Source organism: Rhinoderma darwinii, chromosome 3 (assembly GCF_050947455.1).
Source record: "Rhinoderma darwinii isolate aRhiDar2 chromosome 3, aRhiDar2.hap1, whole genome shotgun sequence".
Classification (NCBI taxonomy): domain Eukaryota; kingdom Metazoa; phylum Chordata; class Amphibia; order Anura; family Rhinodermatidae; genus Rhinoderma; species Rhinoderma darwinii.
Genome location: NC_134689.1, coordinates 69,569,369 through 69,587,982, shown reverse-complemented (window position 1 = coordinate 69,587,982; position 18,614 = coordinate 69,569,369). Strand labels below are relative to the sequence as shown.

General features: G+C 42.1%; 1 protein-coding gene across 11 annotated transcripts in view; it reads left to right on the top strand.

The window, feature by feature from the left end:
• The window catches only part of KCNIP1 (potassium voltage-gated channel interacting protein 1), a 1,275,893-nt gene that overhangs the window by 338,035 nt on the left and 919,244 nt on the right, over positions 1 to 18,614 (top strand). For all 11 annotated transcript variants that reach the window (XM_075856391.1, XM_075856388.1, XM_075856387.1 and 8 more), the window contains one exon: positions 14,880 to 14,949. In XM_075856391.1, the coding sequence (XP_075712506.1) occupies positions 14,880 to 14,949 (70 nt within the window). The remainder of the gene's footprint in view (positions 1 to 14,879; positions 14,950 to 18,614) is intronic.

The following is an 18,614-nucleotide window of genomic DNA, read 5'->3' as shown; positions in this document are numbered from 1 at the left end:
TGTTTCATGCCTCCCTCCTTAAACGCTGTTCCCCGTCCTTGGCTCCCTCGAGGAGAACTCCTGTTCCCGTTCACACCCCTGAGGGGGTGGAATTCTATGTGGCCAAGATTGTGGACAGCAAGATGGTCCAAGGCTCCCTCCAGTACCTGGTCCATTGGAGAGGATACGGGCCTGAGGAGAGGACTTGGGTACCCGCCCGGGATGTTCACGCTGGGGTATTGGTCAAGAAGTTCCACCTTAGTTTCCCCAATAAACCAGGTCCACTTAGAAAGGATCCGGTGGCCCCTCATAAAAGGGGGGGTACTGTAAAGGATCTGCCAGGCACAGCGGGGTTAACGCCCATAGGTAATCAGTCGGCACCTGAGTCTATGTCTCTGAGACTGACTCCAGCTTCCACCACTCAGGCTGGCAGGCTTAGGAGTGGGAGAGCCTATCGCAGCCTGGCCAGACTCAGCTAGCTCCCGCCCTCTGTCTATTTATACCTGCCTTTTCTGTTCCTCCAGTGCTTGTGATTCTTCTCGTGTGGTTTCCTGGCCCAGCTACAGCTCCGGACTATTTGATCCTGCTCCATACTGACCCTGATATACAGAAAAAAATTGAGTCTCCAAGGCGCTGCTGCACGGGGAAGCAATAAGCAAGCGATGTGTCAAGTAAAAGTGATTTATTAGAAACAGGGCTACGCGTTTCAATGCCGCACCGGCATCTTCATAGCCTGATGGAGACTCAATTTTTTTCTGTATATCAGCATTACTTTTGCGGTCTTCCGTGGATCACCGGCACCGAGTCCTGGCAGCAGCAGCAGCATTTCTCTCCATCGTTCGTTGTCCTTTGATTCTAGGTGAGCACCTAATTGGACTTCGGGATTTTACATCCTCTTACCTTTGGTAATCTACACTATGTGGCGCCGTGTTTTGTGTCTCTTTTCTGCCATACTGACCCTGGCTTACTGACTACTCTTCTGCTCTGCGTTTGGTACCTCGTACACTCCTGGTTTGACTCGGCTCGTTCACCTCTCTTGTTGCTCACGGTGTTGCCGTGGGCAACTGCCCTTCTTCCCTTAGCTTTGTGTACCCTTGTCTGTTTGTCTCGTGCACTTACTGAGCGTAGGGACCGCCGCCCAGTTGGACCCCGTCGCCTAGGGCGGGTCGTTGCAAGTAGGCAGGGACAGAGTGGCGGGTAGATTAGGGCTCACTTGTCCGTTTCCCTACCCCTATCATTACAATAGTGCTCCACATATAGTCCTCCTCTGTATATAGTGCTCCACATATAGTTCACCCCTGTCTATAGTTCTCCACAGATAGCCTACCCCTGTATAGTGCACCATAAATAACCAACCCTTGTATATAGCCCCCTGTAGATATAGCCCAGCCCTGTATGTGGTGCTCCACATATAGTCCTCCTCTGTATATAGTGCTCCACATATAGTCCCCCCCTGTATATAGTTCTCCACAGATAGCCTACCCCTGTATATAGCCCCCCTGTAGATATAGCCCACCCCTGTATATAGTGCTCCATAGATAACCCACCCCTGTATATAGCCCCCTGTAGATAGAGCCCCCCGTAGATAAAGCCACCTGTAGATAAATCCCCCCTGTAGATAAAGCCCCCCTTGTAGATAAAGCCCCCTGTAGATAAAGCCACCACCGTGGATAAAGCCCCCATAAATAAAGCCCCCTGTAGATAAAACCCCCTGTACATAAAGCCACCCCCGTAGATAAAGCCCCCTGTAGATAAAGCCCCCTGTAGATAAAGCCACCCCTGTAGATAAAGCCCCCCTTATAGATAAAGCCCCCCCTGTAGATAAAGCCCCCTGTAGATAAATCCCCCCTGTAGATAAAGCCCCCCTTGTAGATAAAGCCCCCTGTAGATAAAGCCACCCCCGTAGATAAAGCCCCCCATAAATAAAGACCAACTGTGGATAAAACCCCCTGTACATAAAGCCACCCCCGTAGATAAAGCCCCCATGTAGATAAAGCCCCCCATAGATAAAGCCCCCCTGTAGATAAAGCCGCCTGTAGATAAAGCCACCCCCTTAGATAAACTCCCCCTTATACAGTAGATAAAGCCCCCCCTGTAGATAAAGCCACACACTTTTTTATTACAATAAAATAACAAACTATTCAAACTCACCTTAATCCCGTTCCCATGCCAGCCGGCAGCAATGGAGAACCGCTCTCCTGGGGTTGAACGAAGCGTCTATGAAAGGTGCTGATTGGCTGGGCAGAATGACTTTCCCTGTCAGTCAGCGCCTTTCAACGACGGAAGCGCGATACCACTTCACTCATAGAAAAGAGCTGAATGGCCGGGCATGGAACCTAGCCGGCCATTCATTGCTTCTAATTGTACCTGTGCCCTGTAGACACAGGTACAATTATAGTGCAGGAGGGGGTGGCGCTGGCGCCCCCCTCTAAGTTGCGCCCGGAGCACATGCCCTGCCTGCCCTTCTAGCTACGCCCCTGCCCTGAGGTACCAGTACAGTTGAAAACCCTGAGAATTGACCCCGTTGTAAAAACTACACCCCTTAAGTCTTTAATCTAGAGGTGTAGTGAGCATTTTGACCAGAGGCATACACCCCATAAACTGTAATGTGAGTTCTCCCGGTATGTGGCTGTTAACAGCTGCCTGGGCACGCAGCAGGGCTCAGAAGGGAAAGATGAGGGGGGATAAGCTGTCCGGAGTGCATAAGGGTAAGTAAAACTGGGGTAGATTAAAAATCAAGGGATGTATGATAAACTTTCATACAGAGCCCTGGTTTTTCAGGACACGTGTCACATTGATATATTGTGTCCTTCCTTATCCCCATCTTATAGTATACTTTGCACCTCTTTTGACTTTTTTCCCTTCTTGTCAGTTTGGGGAACTTCTCCTGGAAAGTGTTGCCCTGGTAAGATGCGTGTGGCCTCACTTCCAGAAGTACTGGGTGCCCCCCCCCTTCTTGGTCCCTAAAGATTAGGTTCTTAATAACCACCTCTTGAAATTCCAGGAAAGTTCCCGTCTGGCCTGCACATCGACGTAGCACGTACACATTGTACAATGCCATCTGTATGATGTGAACGGCCAGCTTCTTATACCACACCGCATGGCACTGTAGTTCTTCAGGACTTGATCTGACAAGTCTACCCCTCCCATGTACCTATTGTAGTCCAGGATGCAGTCTGGTTTGGGGGTCTCTGTACTGGTACCACGTACAGGTACATGGGTACTGGTGTGGCCATGTATTGTTGTCAATACAAGGGCTTCTCTCATCATAATTGATCAACCAATACATTCAAATGCTATGCAATAGAAAAAATCCATGCCCCTAAACGAGGAGGAGACATTAAACATAAAATACATAGGAGAGAAGCGTATTGGATATACAGACTCAAAACAAGAGTCCCAAGGGGCCTCAACCTAAAAAAATAACTTATGTTCCACTATTAGACACGTAACCTTATTTGTCCCTAATCAAACACTGTCCATTAGCAAGGATTAATCCAAAATTAGCCAGAACGGTTATTAACTCTCATCTAAATAAATATATCAACAATTCACCCTTACATGAAAATATTTATTCCAATATGGAAGATAAATGACACGCAATTAAGCAACATATATAATGTCATCCTTATCGTACTCCAAGATATACATTCTAGTCATCGTACCACTCATATAACTTAGAGTTTTTTAAATTATTCTCTCCAGTATTGAATTCTTTCTTTTCACTTTTAAACCAGTAATATATTATATATGTATTGTCATAGACTTGTTTTTAGCCACTCTGTTTACATCCTGTCATACGATTTTTTCAATGGCCAATAGGGTTTATAACCGGTCAAACAACATTGCCACAATTAAAACATTGTTAGAACTTCCTAAAGAATCATAAAAATACTATGAATACATAAACAAAATACTTACTTTTGGATCTTCCAAAGTTACGCTATCCTTTCTGTACAACGCTTTCCAACATACAAATTCCTTTGTTGCGTTCCAGAAAGTTGCTTTCTCTGGACCGCAATCTATTTTCACATGTGTGACCGGATATAAAACCCAGCCCTGTATGTCATTTGTTTAGAATAAGCCATGAATAAGGATGCAGTTGGCGTCTGAAATGCGTAGACACCGCCTATATCCTCAACCACCCTTTGTACTGGGAACATTCCTTGTCGATTTTAAATCTAATTATTGAATAAAACTTGGAAGAAGCTTCCTTTTTAACTATTGTTTCAGCGCTGAATCCAACGTCTGTTTTTCTCTTGTATCGATACCGTGTGCCGACACAGGGATCCGAGCGCTACAAGCGGTGTGAATCTGCATCAAGTTTAGCTGGAGGATTCGTCCTATTTTTCCCTATTTCAAATCGGCCATATACTCACGTGCTCATTTTTTGTATAAAAACTAAGGCAATCTCCATGCTAATGATATACTGTATATACAAACAAGTTATATTAACCAGTACACTGGGGGTCAATGCGAATAATTGATGACACGTTACAGAGAAGACATTCAATCTCGCATTTTGCCTAATTCACATGGTTGATTTAGATCACTGCTTTTAATTATTACTTCTTCACGGTAGACAAATTGTTTCTACAAAAATACACGTCTGAACTATGACACATGAGGTACAACATACCCGGGCCAAAATATCCGCAAGGGTATTTGGCAGTACAGATAATTGGAGAGAAAGCAACTATGCATTGCAGGATTTGTTCCATGATGTAAAGGATCTGCCAGACACAGCTTCTGTGTCGACGCCCGTGGTTAATCAGTCTGCATCTTTTCCTAGGTCTGACAGAGTGACTCGATCTGCTACCACTCAGGCTGGTAGGCTGAGGAGTTGGAGAACCTAGAGGTGTCCCAGAGCATACTAAAGACTCAGGCAGATAGAAGACGTTCTGCTAACCCCTTGTTTGTGGTCAAGGATCTGGTGTGGCGGTCTTCAAAAAATTTGCGCCTTAAAGTTCCGTCCAAGAAATTTGCTCCCTGGTATATATGGCTGTACAAGTGCGTTGAGGTCCTTAACCCTGTCTTCTTCCGGCTGGAGTTACCCCCGTCTTTTCAAATACACAACGTGTTTCATGCCTCCCTCCTGAAATGCTGCTCCCCATCTTTGGCTACCTCAAGGAAACCTCTGGTCCCTGTTCTCACCCCTGAAGGGGTAGAATTCGAGGTGGCCAAGATTATGGACAGCAGGATGGTCCAAGGCTCCCTCCAGTACCTGGTCCATTGGAGAGAATACGGGCCTGAGGAGAGGACTTGGGTACCCGCCCGGGATGTTCACGCTGGGGTATTGCTCAGGAGGTCCCATCATTCGTTCCCCAATAAAAGGGGGGTACTGTAAATGATCTGCCAGACACAGCTTCTGTGTTGACGCCCATGGTTAATCAGTGGGAGAACCTATCACAGCCTGGCCAGACGGTTCTAGCTCCTGCCCTCGGTCTATTTAAACCTTCATTTGCTGCTTGTCCTTTGCCTGTGATTCTGTCTGGTTTCCTGGCTCTGCTGTTCCTGCTATTACTATTGACCTCTGCTTTATATTGACCCTGGCTTTACTGACTACGCTCCTGCTCTACGTTTGGTACCTTGTACACTCCTTGTTTGACTCGGCTCGTTCACTACTCTTGTTGCTCACGGTGTTGCCGTGGGCAACTGCCCCATTTCCCTTAGCTTCTGTGTACCCTTGTCTGTTTGTCTGTCGTGCACATATTGATCGTAGGGACCGTCGCCCAGTTGTACGCCGTCGCCTAGGACTGGCCGTGCAAGTAGGCAGGGACTGAGTGGTGGGTAGATTAGGGCTCACCTGTCTGTCTCCCTACCCCGTCATTACACATGAACTGGAAAAATCAATGGCACATGAGGCTAAAATTTGGTGGGACTTAACAACCCTCAGGAAATACATTACTAAACAGATAATTCGTAGAGGATTACGCATTAGAAAGATTCCCACTTTCAACTATTCCGATGAATTAAACAAAGAATGGAATCAAATCCTATCAGATTGCTTACTGAAACTGATGGGACTTATTACAAAACAAGAGGAATTAAAATTAACAGAGTTGGAAACTGATATTTCTAAAATTAAAATCCAATTAAATGCTTTCTCCAGCTCACCTAATTTTTCATCGCTTGAAACACGTACTTCCCAATATATAGATAAATTGGACAAATCCTTAGCAGAAGTTAAAGGAAACAAATTTCAAGGGGATTTACGTGATTACGCCAATAACGAAGTATACGATTGGAATAAACAGGTCAAAAGTCGCAATAAAATCAAACCCATTTTAAAACATCGCACATACCAGAGAAAACAATGAGAAAGTCCAAATAGAGTCATTTTCAGTTCCACGGAACCAGACTTGATCGATGGAGGAAATTAAGGATCTGACAGTGAAGGTTTGAGAACACGACAAAAGTACAATCATAAATCGGAAAACACTAATTATGTATCAAAAAATGGGTTAGGAGGGGCGGTAGGAAACATAGACCATATGGATCAAGAACAAAGTCGTCGCCTCCAAACCCGCAAAAATCAACATCCAATCTAAACGTCATTAACCTTTCATCAATTACCCTCACTCCAGCACAAACATAAATACTTTCCCTGGGTCTCAGCTTTGCCCCTAGTCAGAATTTCGATCCATTCAACACTTTACTTGATATTAATAAATTTATGCGCAACCTAACAGTGAGGAGACATTTTTTCACGTATGATTCAATGGATCAAAAACCGGACAACCAAAAGGAAGAATATTCCACGACAGATATTATTGCAGATAACTACAGGATGAACACCCTAATATGACCGATTGGGGCGGTAATACTCTATCATTTCAAGAACAGAGAACAGTAATTTGCCTGGAGAATCTCAATACGGAAGCTCCAAACCAACCTACTAATATTTCCAGTAACTTTACAACAACCAACCCAAAATTCTATCCTATTACATCAAGGACAGAGTCAATGGATCGCTTCAAAATGGCCATCGAAAGAGACTTACAACATCTATCAGATAGTCTGAAAGGGTACAAATATGATTCGAACCTTTCCATCAGATTAAAGATAGCAGTCAAATCCCTCAAGCATAATTAGGACATTATCAAGATGTCAGACAAAGGGGGCACCATTACAATAATGAATAAAACTGATTGCAAATTAAGGAATTACTGTCAGACCAAGATATATACAAATGGTTAGAACACAATCTCACCCAAAAATTTCAGCCCGACATAATTTTTTTTATAAATGAAGGATTAAGAGGAGGCTTGCTTACACAAAGACAGTCAGACTACATTAATGTAGAATACCCCATTATACCCATCATGCACGCCCTTCCCAAAACCCATAAAAATATTAATCCCCCACCAATGCGACTGATTGTGTTAGGGATTGGGTCCCTCCTGGAAAAATTATCCGAATGGCTTGATTTCCTTATACAGCTCCTTGCTCAGAGAACTCCAGGTTTCCTAAGGGACACACGTGATGTCCTACGTTCACTTCACAACAAAATATGGTCCAAAAATGACTTATGGTTAACTTGTGATGTTATATCCTTGTACACAAGTATCCCACATCATATAGCGTATAGAGCTCTTAAACATCATCTGGCCACACACAGTGTCTACAGCCAGGAACTACAAAATACATTTTGGATGTCTTGATGCTCTTAATGTCACACAATTACTTTCAGTTCGATGGCAAATTTTATTTACAACTAAAGAGTGTCTCTATGGGAGCAACATTTTCTCTCTCCTTAGCGAATCTAGTGATGGCATGGTGGGAAGAAATGTTTATTTTTTCAACAAATAATCCCTTCGGGAACAATGTACATTGGTATGGCAGATACATAGACAACCTCGTGTTTATATGGGATGGAGATGCATCTGCCATACCTACATTTGTTAAGTATCTCAATTCCAACACATATAACCTTAAATTTACTCATTCATGTGATAAAAGAAATATGGTTTTCCTGGACCTAGAATTAAAAGCAGTAGAAGGGAAACTTTTTGTAAACCATTAACCGGTAATCCAATTTTACATGCCAGGAGCAATCATTCCAAACAGACCATTACATCTATCGCAGTCGGGGAGATGTACAGTGCCAAACGAAATTGCAGTTCTGTTACACATTACAAACAGGAACAACAGCAAATCTGTGATAGGCTGCACAATAGAGGATACCCGGACTGGACTTTAAAAAGAACAAATAGCATCACCTCAAATAAATCTAGGGATGCCCTACTTTTTCAAACTAATCCATCCAAAAAATCGTACTCCTACAAACCAACTTTAGTCCTCCAACAAAGTAGTCAATTTACTGAAATAAAAAGGATTATTAACAAATACTTACCGATTTTGATGGAGGATGACATGTTGGGAGACATCTTCAAGGACGGGTGCAGAGTAGTTGCACGAAAAGCCCCTTCTCTTGGCAGCTGCTTTCTTCTTCTTTCTTCTCTTCTAATGAGACCAAAACAACCTGGTTGGAACATAAAATACATAGGAGAGAAGCACGTTAGGAAGCACCAGCGAAACGCTCGTCGGGTTAAGCAGAGGTCCCCTCTCCCGGTCCTGGTCTCCTATTTTCATCTCCTGTTACGTAGGTGTAGGTATATTATATTGCCTTGCATGTTATGTATACTTAGGACTGCACTTTACATATACTTTTTATACTGCACTTATGTGTCCATCTGTGCAGGGCGTACCATGCCTAGCACCTGCTCAGTAATATATATGTATGCATTTTAGCCGTTTATAGGAGGTATTGGACAATTTGTACATCTGGGGGGCCACTCTGCTTTCATGTTCGGATTCCGTTTCTGTTCGAGGGTCTATGGTATTTTATTATGTATAACTGTTATATGTTGTTTTTTTGTGTGTGTCTAATTGACTTTAATAAAGACTGTTTGTATTTTTTCAAATACCTGGTCGTGACTTGTTCTTTTTTCTGGTTTTGTTAAAATTAGTCACTAGGACCACAAGTACCAATTGGGGTATTGTTCGGTTTGTTAACTTCCTAAAGAAGCATAAAAATAATATGAATACATAAACAAAATACTTACTTTTGGATCTTCCTAAGTTACGCCGTCCTTTCTGTACACCACTTTCCAGCATACAAATTCCTTTGCAATCTATTTTCACACGTGTGACCGGATATAAAACCCAGCCCTGTATGTCATTTGTTTAGAATAAGCCATGAATAAGGACACAGTTGGCGTCTGAAATGCGTAGGCACCGCCTATATCCTCAACCACTATTTGTACTGGGAACATTCCTTGTCGATTTTAAATCTAATTATGAAATAAAACTTGGAAGAAGCTTCCTTTTTAACTATTGCTTCAGCGCTGGATCCAACATCTGTTTTTCTCTTGAATCAATACCGTGTGCCAACAAGCGGTGTGAATCTGCATCAGTGTGAGCTGGAGGATTCTTCCTATTTTTCCCGGCATCTCTCTTGTTTCATACTTGATACACAATATGTTGCTGCTAGAATGTTCCCTGCTCTCACCCCTTCTAAGTGTTTGCCCGAGCAGTGTCTTAGGGAGGCCTCTCAGATTTCTTCTAGCAATGCCGCATGCCGCAGTACTTCCAGAAGTGAGGCAGTTGAAGAGTGGGACACTGGTATAAAAATTATCCAGGTAGAGGTGGTAAACCTGGTCCAGCAGTGGGTGCACCAAATCCCACATACATTTTAAGGGGGGCATTCTGGGGGCTGAATACTGGTGTCCTTTCCTTCATATATCCTAAATTTGTAGATATACCCTGACACACTCTCACACAGCTTATACATCTTCACGCCATACCTTGCCCTCTTACTCGGCAGGTACTGGCGGAATTGAAGCCTCCCTTTAAAATGTACCAAGGACTCATCAATAGAAGTACACATCTCAGGGGTGTATGCTTGGGAAAACCGGGCACTGAAATGGTCTAATAGGGGTCTCCGTTTATACAAACGATCAAAACTGGGGTCATCTCGGGGTTGGCACTGCTCAAGTTGCTTTGAGGGGCCTATATATTCGAAACCCCTATCAAACACCCAATTTTAGAAACTAGACACCACAAAGTATTCACAACAGCATATAGAAAGTTTATTAACACTTTAGGTGTTTCACAGGAATTTAGAGCAAAGTAGAGGTGAAATTTACATATTTATTTTTTTTGTCAGAAAATCCTTTTTATTCCATTTTTTTCTGTAAAACAGAAGGTTTTACCAGAGAAACGCAACTCAATATTTATTGCGCAGATTCTGCAGTGCTGAGAAATATCCCACATGTGGCCCTAGTGTGGTAATGGACTGAAGCACCGGCCTCAGAAGCAAAGGAGCACCTTGAGGATTTAGAGGCCTCCTATTTATGTCCGGTTTGAAGTCGACTTGTGGTGCCAAAACAGTGGAAACCCCCAAAAAAATTTGGAAACTAGACCCCTTGAGGAATTCATTGTAGTTTTCATGGGGTGCATGCAACTTTTTGATCAGTTTTAATTCTATTTTTAAGAGGCGTGGTGACTAAAAAACAGCAATTCTACTATTCTTTTTTTATTCAATTTTTTTTACAGCATTCACCGTACGCTATAAATGACATATTCACTTTATTCTGCGGGGCGATACGATTACGACGAATCCATATGTGTATAGTTTTTTTTATGTTTTATGGCGTTTGCACAATAAAATAATTTTTGTAAAAAATCATTAACTTTTTATGTTACCTTATTCTAAGAGCCATAATTTTTTTTATTTTTCTATCAAGAAAGCCGAGGACTTTTTTTGTAACAAACTGTAGTTTTCGATCAGAACTATTTTTAGGTACATGCAACTTTTTGATCTCTTTTTATTCCATTTTTTTGGGAGGTGAAGTGACCAAACAATTGTGATTCTGGTATGGTATATTAATATTTTCTTTTATGGCGTTCACCGCGCGGGATAAATATCAAAATAATTTTGTAGTTCAGGCCGTTACAGACGCAGTGATACCAATTATATATAGTTTATTTGTTTATTTATATATTTTTATTAATAATAAAGGACTGATAAGGGAAAAAGGGGGATTTATACTTTTATTACTATTAAAACTTTTATTTTCTTATTTTGACACAACTTTTTTTTACTTTTATTTTACTATATTACTTTTGTCCCACTAGGGGAGTCGAGGGTAGGAGGCCCTGATTGCAATTCTAATACACTGCACTACATGCGTAGTGCAGTGTATTAGGGCTGTCAGCTACTCACTGACAGCAAGCATAGTGGGTCCTGACTTTGTCAGGGCCCACTAGGCTTCCGTAGATGGCATAGCCAGACGCCATTGTTAGGCGTGCGGTTGCCATAGCAACCATCACCGCCCGCTATTATGTAGCGGGCCGTCGATGGTGGTTTAACCCTTAAAAAGCCGCGATCACTATTGAACGCGGCTTTTAAGGTGTTAATCAGCGGGGACACAGCGATCGGTCCCGCTATAGTAGCTGCGGCAACCGCTGTACAAGACAGCAGCTGTCACAGCTCCTGTATGTGTCGGGAAGACGGACGAAATTGCCGTTACTCCCGTGACGTACTATTAGGTCATGGAGCGTGAACGATACAGGTTTCATGACCCAATATTACATCCAGGAGTGGGAAGGGGTTAACAATTGTGGGGGGGGGGGATTTATTTAAAAAAACAAACTTCTTATGTCTTTATATGCGTTTTTTTAATACTTTATTAGCTCTTTAGTAATGGTAGTTGTCTGTAGGATGACGTCCACGTCCATTACTAAGGCGGGGCTTAGTGTTAGCCAGTAAAAAGGCTAGCACTAACCCCCTATTATTCCCCTGATTATTACAGGCTAATAAATTATTAAAAAATGCACAGAGACATAAGAAAATGTGTTTTTATTGAAATAAAAAACATTTTATTTAAAAAAAAATAAAACATAGATCATTGCAGTAGTCCACTGAATCTACAACATGGTCCAAAAGGTCCAGCGGAACCTGCAAAACAAAAAATAATAAAGTTATTAATATGAAAAATAGAGTACTTACACTCACCTCCAGCAGTTTTCTGTCTTCTCCCCCTGCGCCGCAATAGAAACTAGACGTCAATGAACTGGGACGGTACCTAGAGATGTGCCAGAAATATTAATAGTTATTAATAATAATATGGAGGTCCCATGCACCAGAAAAAAGCAAATTCAGAGTCCCTGCATTAGCTATGTGACCAGGGTTACTAGTCAGTGACCTACTTTCAATGTGACCGCTGGTAACCTGGTCACATTGAACTCTCCGTTTATAAGCAATTGATGGCCTATCCTCAGGACAGGCCATTAATATCTGATTGGTCCGACTCCCGACACCCCTGCCGGTGAGAGTTCGTACGCCGCTGCTCCTGGTAACTTTCGGTCCCCTTTCTCCTTATCGATCACACATGTATCCCCTATCCTGTGGATAGGGGATACATGTGTTTTATGGCACAACCGCATTAAACTGCCAGAAACAGCGAAATTGTTGTTCCTGGCCGTTTGAGCAGCGTATCAGAAGCTGACACCTGCAGTGTATGGAGCGGGCTCAGTGCATGAGCCCGCTTCATACATCATCCCCCCCACACTCCATGATGTGCCGGCACGTCATGGGTCGGGAAGGGGTTAAGTAATGAAGCGGTTATGGGGCCAGGCGTTGCCGAGTCCCTTGACTGCGGATTATAAGGCGCAGGGACTTTTTAACAAGATTTATTCTTGCTAAAAATCCGGTATAGGTTTTATTTCTTTTGCAGGGGCCCGTTTTTTTTCTACCAAAGGCAAGTCGTGGCAGTTGCCGGGCCCCCCTTTCAATTAGGTTTGGCCGGGCCTCTCACATCAATACCCCTAATACCCCCCCTGATGGTGGTCCTGGGTAGCATGATATAGTGCTGGACGGAGTACCATTAACAGGCGGTGCCACGGTAGGGGGGCTCAGAAAATTTAGCTGTATGGGGCCCTGAAATTCCTAATGGCGGCCCTGGTTTGGGATAACCCCTTTAAGCAACTTTATGACTAAATGATGTTTTCATTAAAAATGTCTTACCATTGTGTTGCTGTTGAGTCTGTGCAGCTCCTGTACATAGCCGGCTGTAGTGCTATTTCTAACATAGATGCTGACAGCACACAGCTCCTGGCTGATGTCGGCTCAGGGCCGCCATCATCTATCTGCCTTACTGAGAGCCTGCTCTCTCTGCTCTGCTACTCTGCTCTCCCTACTTTTCCAGTAGCAACAGTGTTAAAGATACCAGCAGGGAGATTGAAGAGGTTGTACACCGCAGAGCAGGCTGTATTAGGTTATAGTCATGGAACAAACAAAATGCACAATCTTTTTGCAAGTAAAAAAACGTTTTCCTTTATCAATCTAGTACAAAATATGACACAGATATAAATATTCACCCTAGGATGTGATAGTCCCAGGAGTGGTTTAGAGTGCCTGTTTTCCAGTAAAGTATATATTCACATGGAGAAACGTTGCTGGAGGGGAAAAAGTGTTAAAGGGGTTATCCAGCCAGTGAAAATTGATAGCCTATCCTTAGGATAGGCCATAAATAGTTGATGGGTTGGGGTCCCACACCCGGGACCCCCGCCGATCAGCTGTTTTGAAGGGGGTGCAGCGCTCGTACATCGACACTGTGAATCATCACGATATAGCGACAATTCACAGGTATTGCAGCCTTTTCTCCCATTCACTTCAATGGGAGAAGAAGGCTGCAATACCTGTGACTCACTGCTACATGTGTGTCAACAATTTGCTGTAAGCACCTCACCCAATTCAAAACAGCTGATCGGCGGGGTCCTGGGACTGGGGTCCTGAGGATAGGCCATCAATTTTTACTGCCTGGAAAACCCCTTTAAACACGCTACAAGCAAAGTTTTGGGGGACCACCTCCTTTCTCAAGCATGCGTGGTACTCAATAACACCCGATTATATACCTATCCGCACAGAAGACATTACAATCATGTCCATTAAAAACAGCTTTGCAAAACAAAGTATAAAACCCAACCTCTCTGGAAAGGTAAGTGAATCCCTAGGAACAATAGCTTGCTGCTTATAAACATGCATTGTAATTGCATGTTACTGTGTGATTTCTAAGACAAGAAACTATAAATACTCATTGAAACTGCAGTTCTCATTTAACCCTTTAGAACTCAAAGAGTCTGATATAAAAATCCAATATACCTCCCTTTGAAGCCACCGTGTTCTTATCTGTTCATCAATTCCTTCAACTTCTTCTAATATAAGCCATCTCAGATCGATCAAAGATCTTGTGGCCAATTTGAAAAAAAATGTCTGGTTACCGTTGTCCACCAAACATTTTCTTTCATTACCTCCTTCTTATTATCTCTCACTTTATCCTTCATTTCTTGTTCAAATGTCCTAATCGCTGACCGATGCTCATTAAGACACAGCCTAATAAGCCATGTTGTGCGTCCAATGTAAACTTTCTTATATGGGCATTTCAGCATGTACATAACATTCTTAGAATTACATGAAAAATAACCTTTAATGGAAATATATTTGCCTTTCATCAGGTGTTGAATGCTTGTTCCCCTCAAGCAACGTCTATGTGAATTTTTACTTTATTGGAAAACAGGCAATCTAAATCACTGCTGAATTGTGAATATTATATCAGTGTACTCCATGATTATTATATCTGTGCTCCATGATTATTAATGTCGGAGGACAGGCCTCACCTGCATGCATCATTACACCTGTGGTGCCTTGAAATATATGTGGTTTTTATACTATTGTTTGCTACGAATGTATTAGGTTATATTCAAAAGGTGAGGATTTGCACTAGGCAAGGAACATTTGTATTTGTATACTTTCTATATTCTTTATTGCATATTAATTAAATATGTATCGTATTACCTTTATATTTATATATTTATTTTTTACATTTATATAGGAATGTCCTAGTGGAGTTGTTAATGAAGATACATTTAAGCAAATCTATTCACAATTCTTTCCTCATGGAGGTGAGTATTTTATACAGTTCATAAAAAATTATGAATTCATAACTTAATAAACTACAGTATTTGCACACACTGATATGATAGATTGGTCTTATTGGCTTTGCCTGGTATGAAACATATTTTAAAAATTTAAGAAATAAAAATGTGCATTTTTTTTTTTAACGCAGGTGAATGAGGTGTGTAAATACACCATTCATTTACATTGTACTGTACTTTAAAGCATAATTTTGGTGCAGGATGTGTAAACCTGGCCTAAAGCTAAGTGTGTTTGGGCACAAAAAAAATGTAATACCGTACATGTAAAACAAGAAGGTAACAATCAAATATACAAATAGTATAGAACTAATCTCATAGCTGCATAATTTGCCAATTTTAGACATATCACTAACTGAAATTTTTAAATATATACTGTTTGAACTATGAAATGCAAAAGATTTTTTACATGCGTAATGATCCTTTTTTATATTATTTACTTACACTGAAGAGGTCACTTGGAATAGAAAACAGTTTGAGTTATGACTAACAGTTTGCTTCCTGCTTGATCAGAGCTGACTGTACCTTGAATGGTGCCAATTCTAGTGAAAGAGCATAATTTCAAGATAGATACAGGTGCTCTGAGCTTGTTAGTTGGTTTGCAGCCAGAGACCTTACTGGAAAGAGCAGCTAAGTGTCAAAAAAACGTTAAAACAAGCAGCTAAAGCGAGTTTTGGAGCTTGGGAGTGTGCTTTGGTTTCAAGTTTGCAGTGTCTTACGTGTGACTTAAGATTCTGTAACTTTAGATTCAAGAGGATCTGTCACCACATTATAAGTGCCCTATCTTGAACATAATGTGATCGGCGCTGTAATGTAGAGAACAGAAGTGCTTTTTATTTAGAAAAAGAATCATTTTCACGGAGTTATGACCTATTTGAGCTTTATGCTAATGACTTTCCTAATGGACAACTGGGTGTGGTTTACATTTTGACCAAGTGGGTATTGTGGAGAGAAGTGTATGACGCTGGCCAATCAGCGTCATACACTTCTCTCCATTCATTTTCACAGCACATAGTGATCTAGCTAGATCACTATGTGCAGTCACTTACTCACATATTAACGTTACTGAAGTGTCCTGACATGAATAGACATCACTACCAGCCAGGATGTGATGTCTATTCAGAATCCTGACACTTCGGTAACGTTTGTGTGCGATTTACACAAAGGCAAGCATAATCTTGCGAGTTTACGCTGTAAATTGTAATTTAAAACGAGATTACGATAAAACACGCCTAGTTGTTCATTAAGAAAGTCATTAGCATTAAGCTAATATAGTTAAAATAAAAAACACTGCTGTAATCTACATTACAGCGCCAATCACATTATGTACAAGATAGGGCACTTATAATGTGGTGACAGAACCTCTTTAAGTCAGTTTAGAAGAAATTGTTGCTTTGGTGGGTTTAGTGTATTTTTTCCCTACAGCAGTATACTGATTGTAAAATCACAATTAGACACAATGAACTTCATTGCTGCCAATGCTACCCAGTGTACATACTGTGCCATGTGTCCTCTCCTTGAACAGCCTTGAGCAGCCATTTGAGGGACCATACTGCTGTGCAGGATGTGTGAGAATTGCCCATTTGGAAACCCAGATTGTGGATATAAGTGAGCAACTTTTTCTATACTGTGGGCAATTGAAAACATGGAGAGGAGTTTGCTGCTCACCAGTGGCGTCACTAGTACCGGACCTCCAGGGCCCAAGCCGGATCCCCGGACGACTGCCACTACAGGGGTCGCAGTGGTCGTGATTTCAACCGGGCGGTGGTCGTGACTTTGACCACATCTATAGAAACTTACTATAGTAACTGGGGCCTATGTCATAAAATACACGGGCCCCTGTTACTATAGTAATGACAACAGTCTGTTGGACCATGTATCTAAGCTTACCACAAGGTAGCCTTAAATACAGGAGCCCAGCAGACCGTAATCTTATTCTGTATTATATTAGTGTCTGTTGGGGCCCTGTATCTAAGCCAAACATGTGGTAAGCTTAGATACATAGCCCAACAGACCATATCACACATGGGACCTGTATCTAAGCCCATGTGGGTTGCTGTCTGTTTGACCATGTATCTAAGCCTACCCTACAACATAGCAGCAGCAGGCTAGCATTACCAGGGTGAGAAGGCCACTGTTTTTGGCCTTTCCCAGCCTAATACCAGCCTGCGGCTGTCCAAGTACTCGACCTACGCTACAGATGGTCAGGTACTGGATCGTACCCAGCTCTTCCCGGTACCCCTGGTGGTGGTGGGTACCGGGGTAATAATGAGAGTTAGTGTTAGCCTCTGCACCGGCTAACACTAAGCCCCGCCTTAGATATGGACTCTGTCAATTTAGCCAGCGGACATTACTAAGAGGGTAGTAATAACGTCTAAAAAAATAAGTCATAGAAAAAAATTTAAATAAAAAAATCGCCCACACAATCCTCATTAACCATTTCAATGAGAATAAAAAAAAGATGTAATCGAAGCAATCCTCGAATCTGACATAGTCCAACAAATACACTAAAAACACAAATACACCCAAAAAATTTGTAACACATAAAAATGCAAAACAATTATTATTCTTGCCTTTCCTGGGTCCAGCGCTGGAGCCGCAATGTCAGTGAGCTGGGCCCTATATCTAATCCTATCATGTGTGATACTATCTGCTGAGCCACTGTATCTAATCCTATCCACAGCTATAGGGTTGTAGTGCTATAGATATGCTGATATATATACATACACGCACACACATATTTTTTTTTGGGGGTGGGGGGTGAACATATGTTAGTAAAAGGAAAACTTACTGCTGAGGGCCTGTATCTAAGTATCATGTGTGACACTGTCTGCTGGGCCATGTACAAAGCTCCCCGTCTCAACCCATTTTGTCCAGGCAGGTCACACAGTACACCAGTTGATGTACCAAACAGAGAAAAATGATGTGGATACATCGACTAGAAACAATACACCCAAAGGGTCTGAATAGGAATTTTATATGAATGTAGGATACCATGTGATCCCCAAAAAATGTATTGCTGTCTTACTGTTGTGTGTTGTTGTGTCTAACAGACATCTTTGCCTTCCAGCCCGTACTCTGGTTGGGAGGACTACATGGAGGGGAGGCAGGACCTACCCCTGTTCTCTATGTAAGGTGGTGGAGGGTGGAGCAAGATGGTGAATACCCTGCAGGGATATCACAGAGGAAGATGAAACAAAGATATTTAGGCCATTACTATCACCCTCCCCCCTTGTCTTTAGCATTCCATCCCTCGTGTGTTTCATGTATACCCTACCCGGGCATTACTGTTGGCAACTGTGTTTTCTAACACCACAATGATAATGTGACTTCTCTTACTCCCTTTACACACTTAAGATTGTCTCCTGTACTATTTGCTGGCAGATATACATTATTAAAGAGACCCCCTCATGTCCCTACGCTGGTCAGTGGTCATTCAGAAACAGCTATATTGTACAATTTTCCTAATCACTCTAGATCCAACCAATTTATTCAACATGGGCTTTGAGGTATATCCCTACTAGCTACCCTCACATCCTATGGTTCATGGACTTTATTATGGGCAACTGACATAACACTATGCACATGATCTATGCAGAAATTGCTTCTGCACATAACCAGCGCCTTCAAACCGT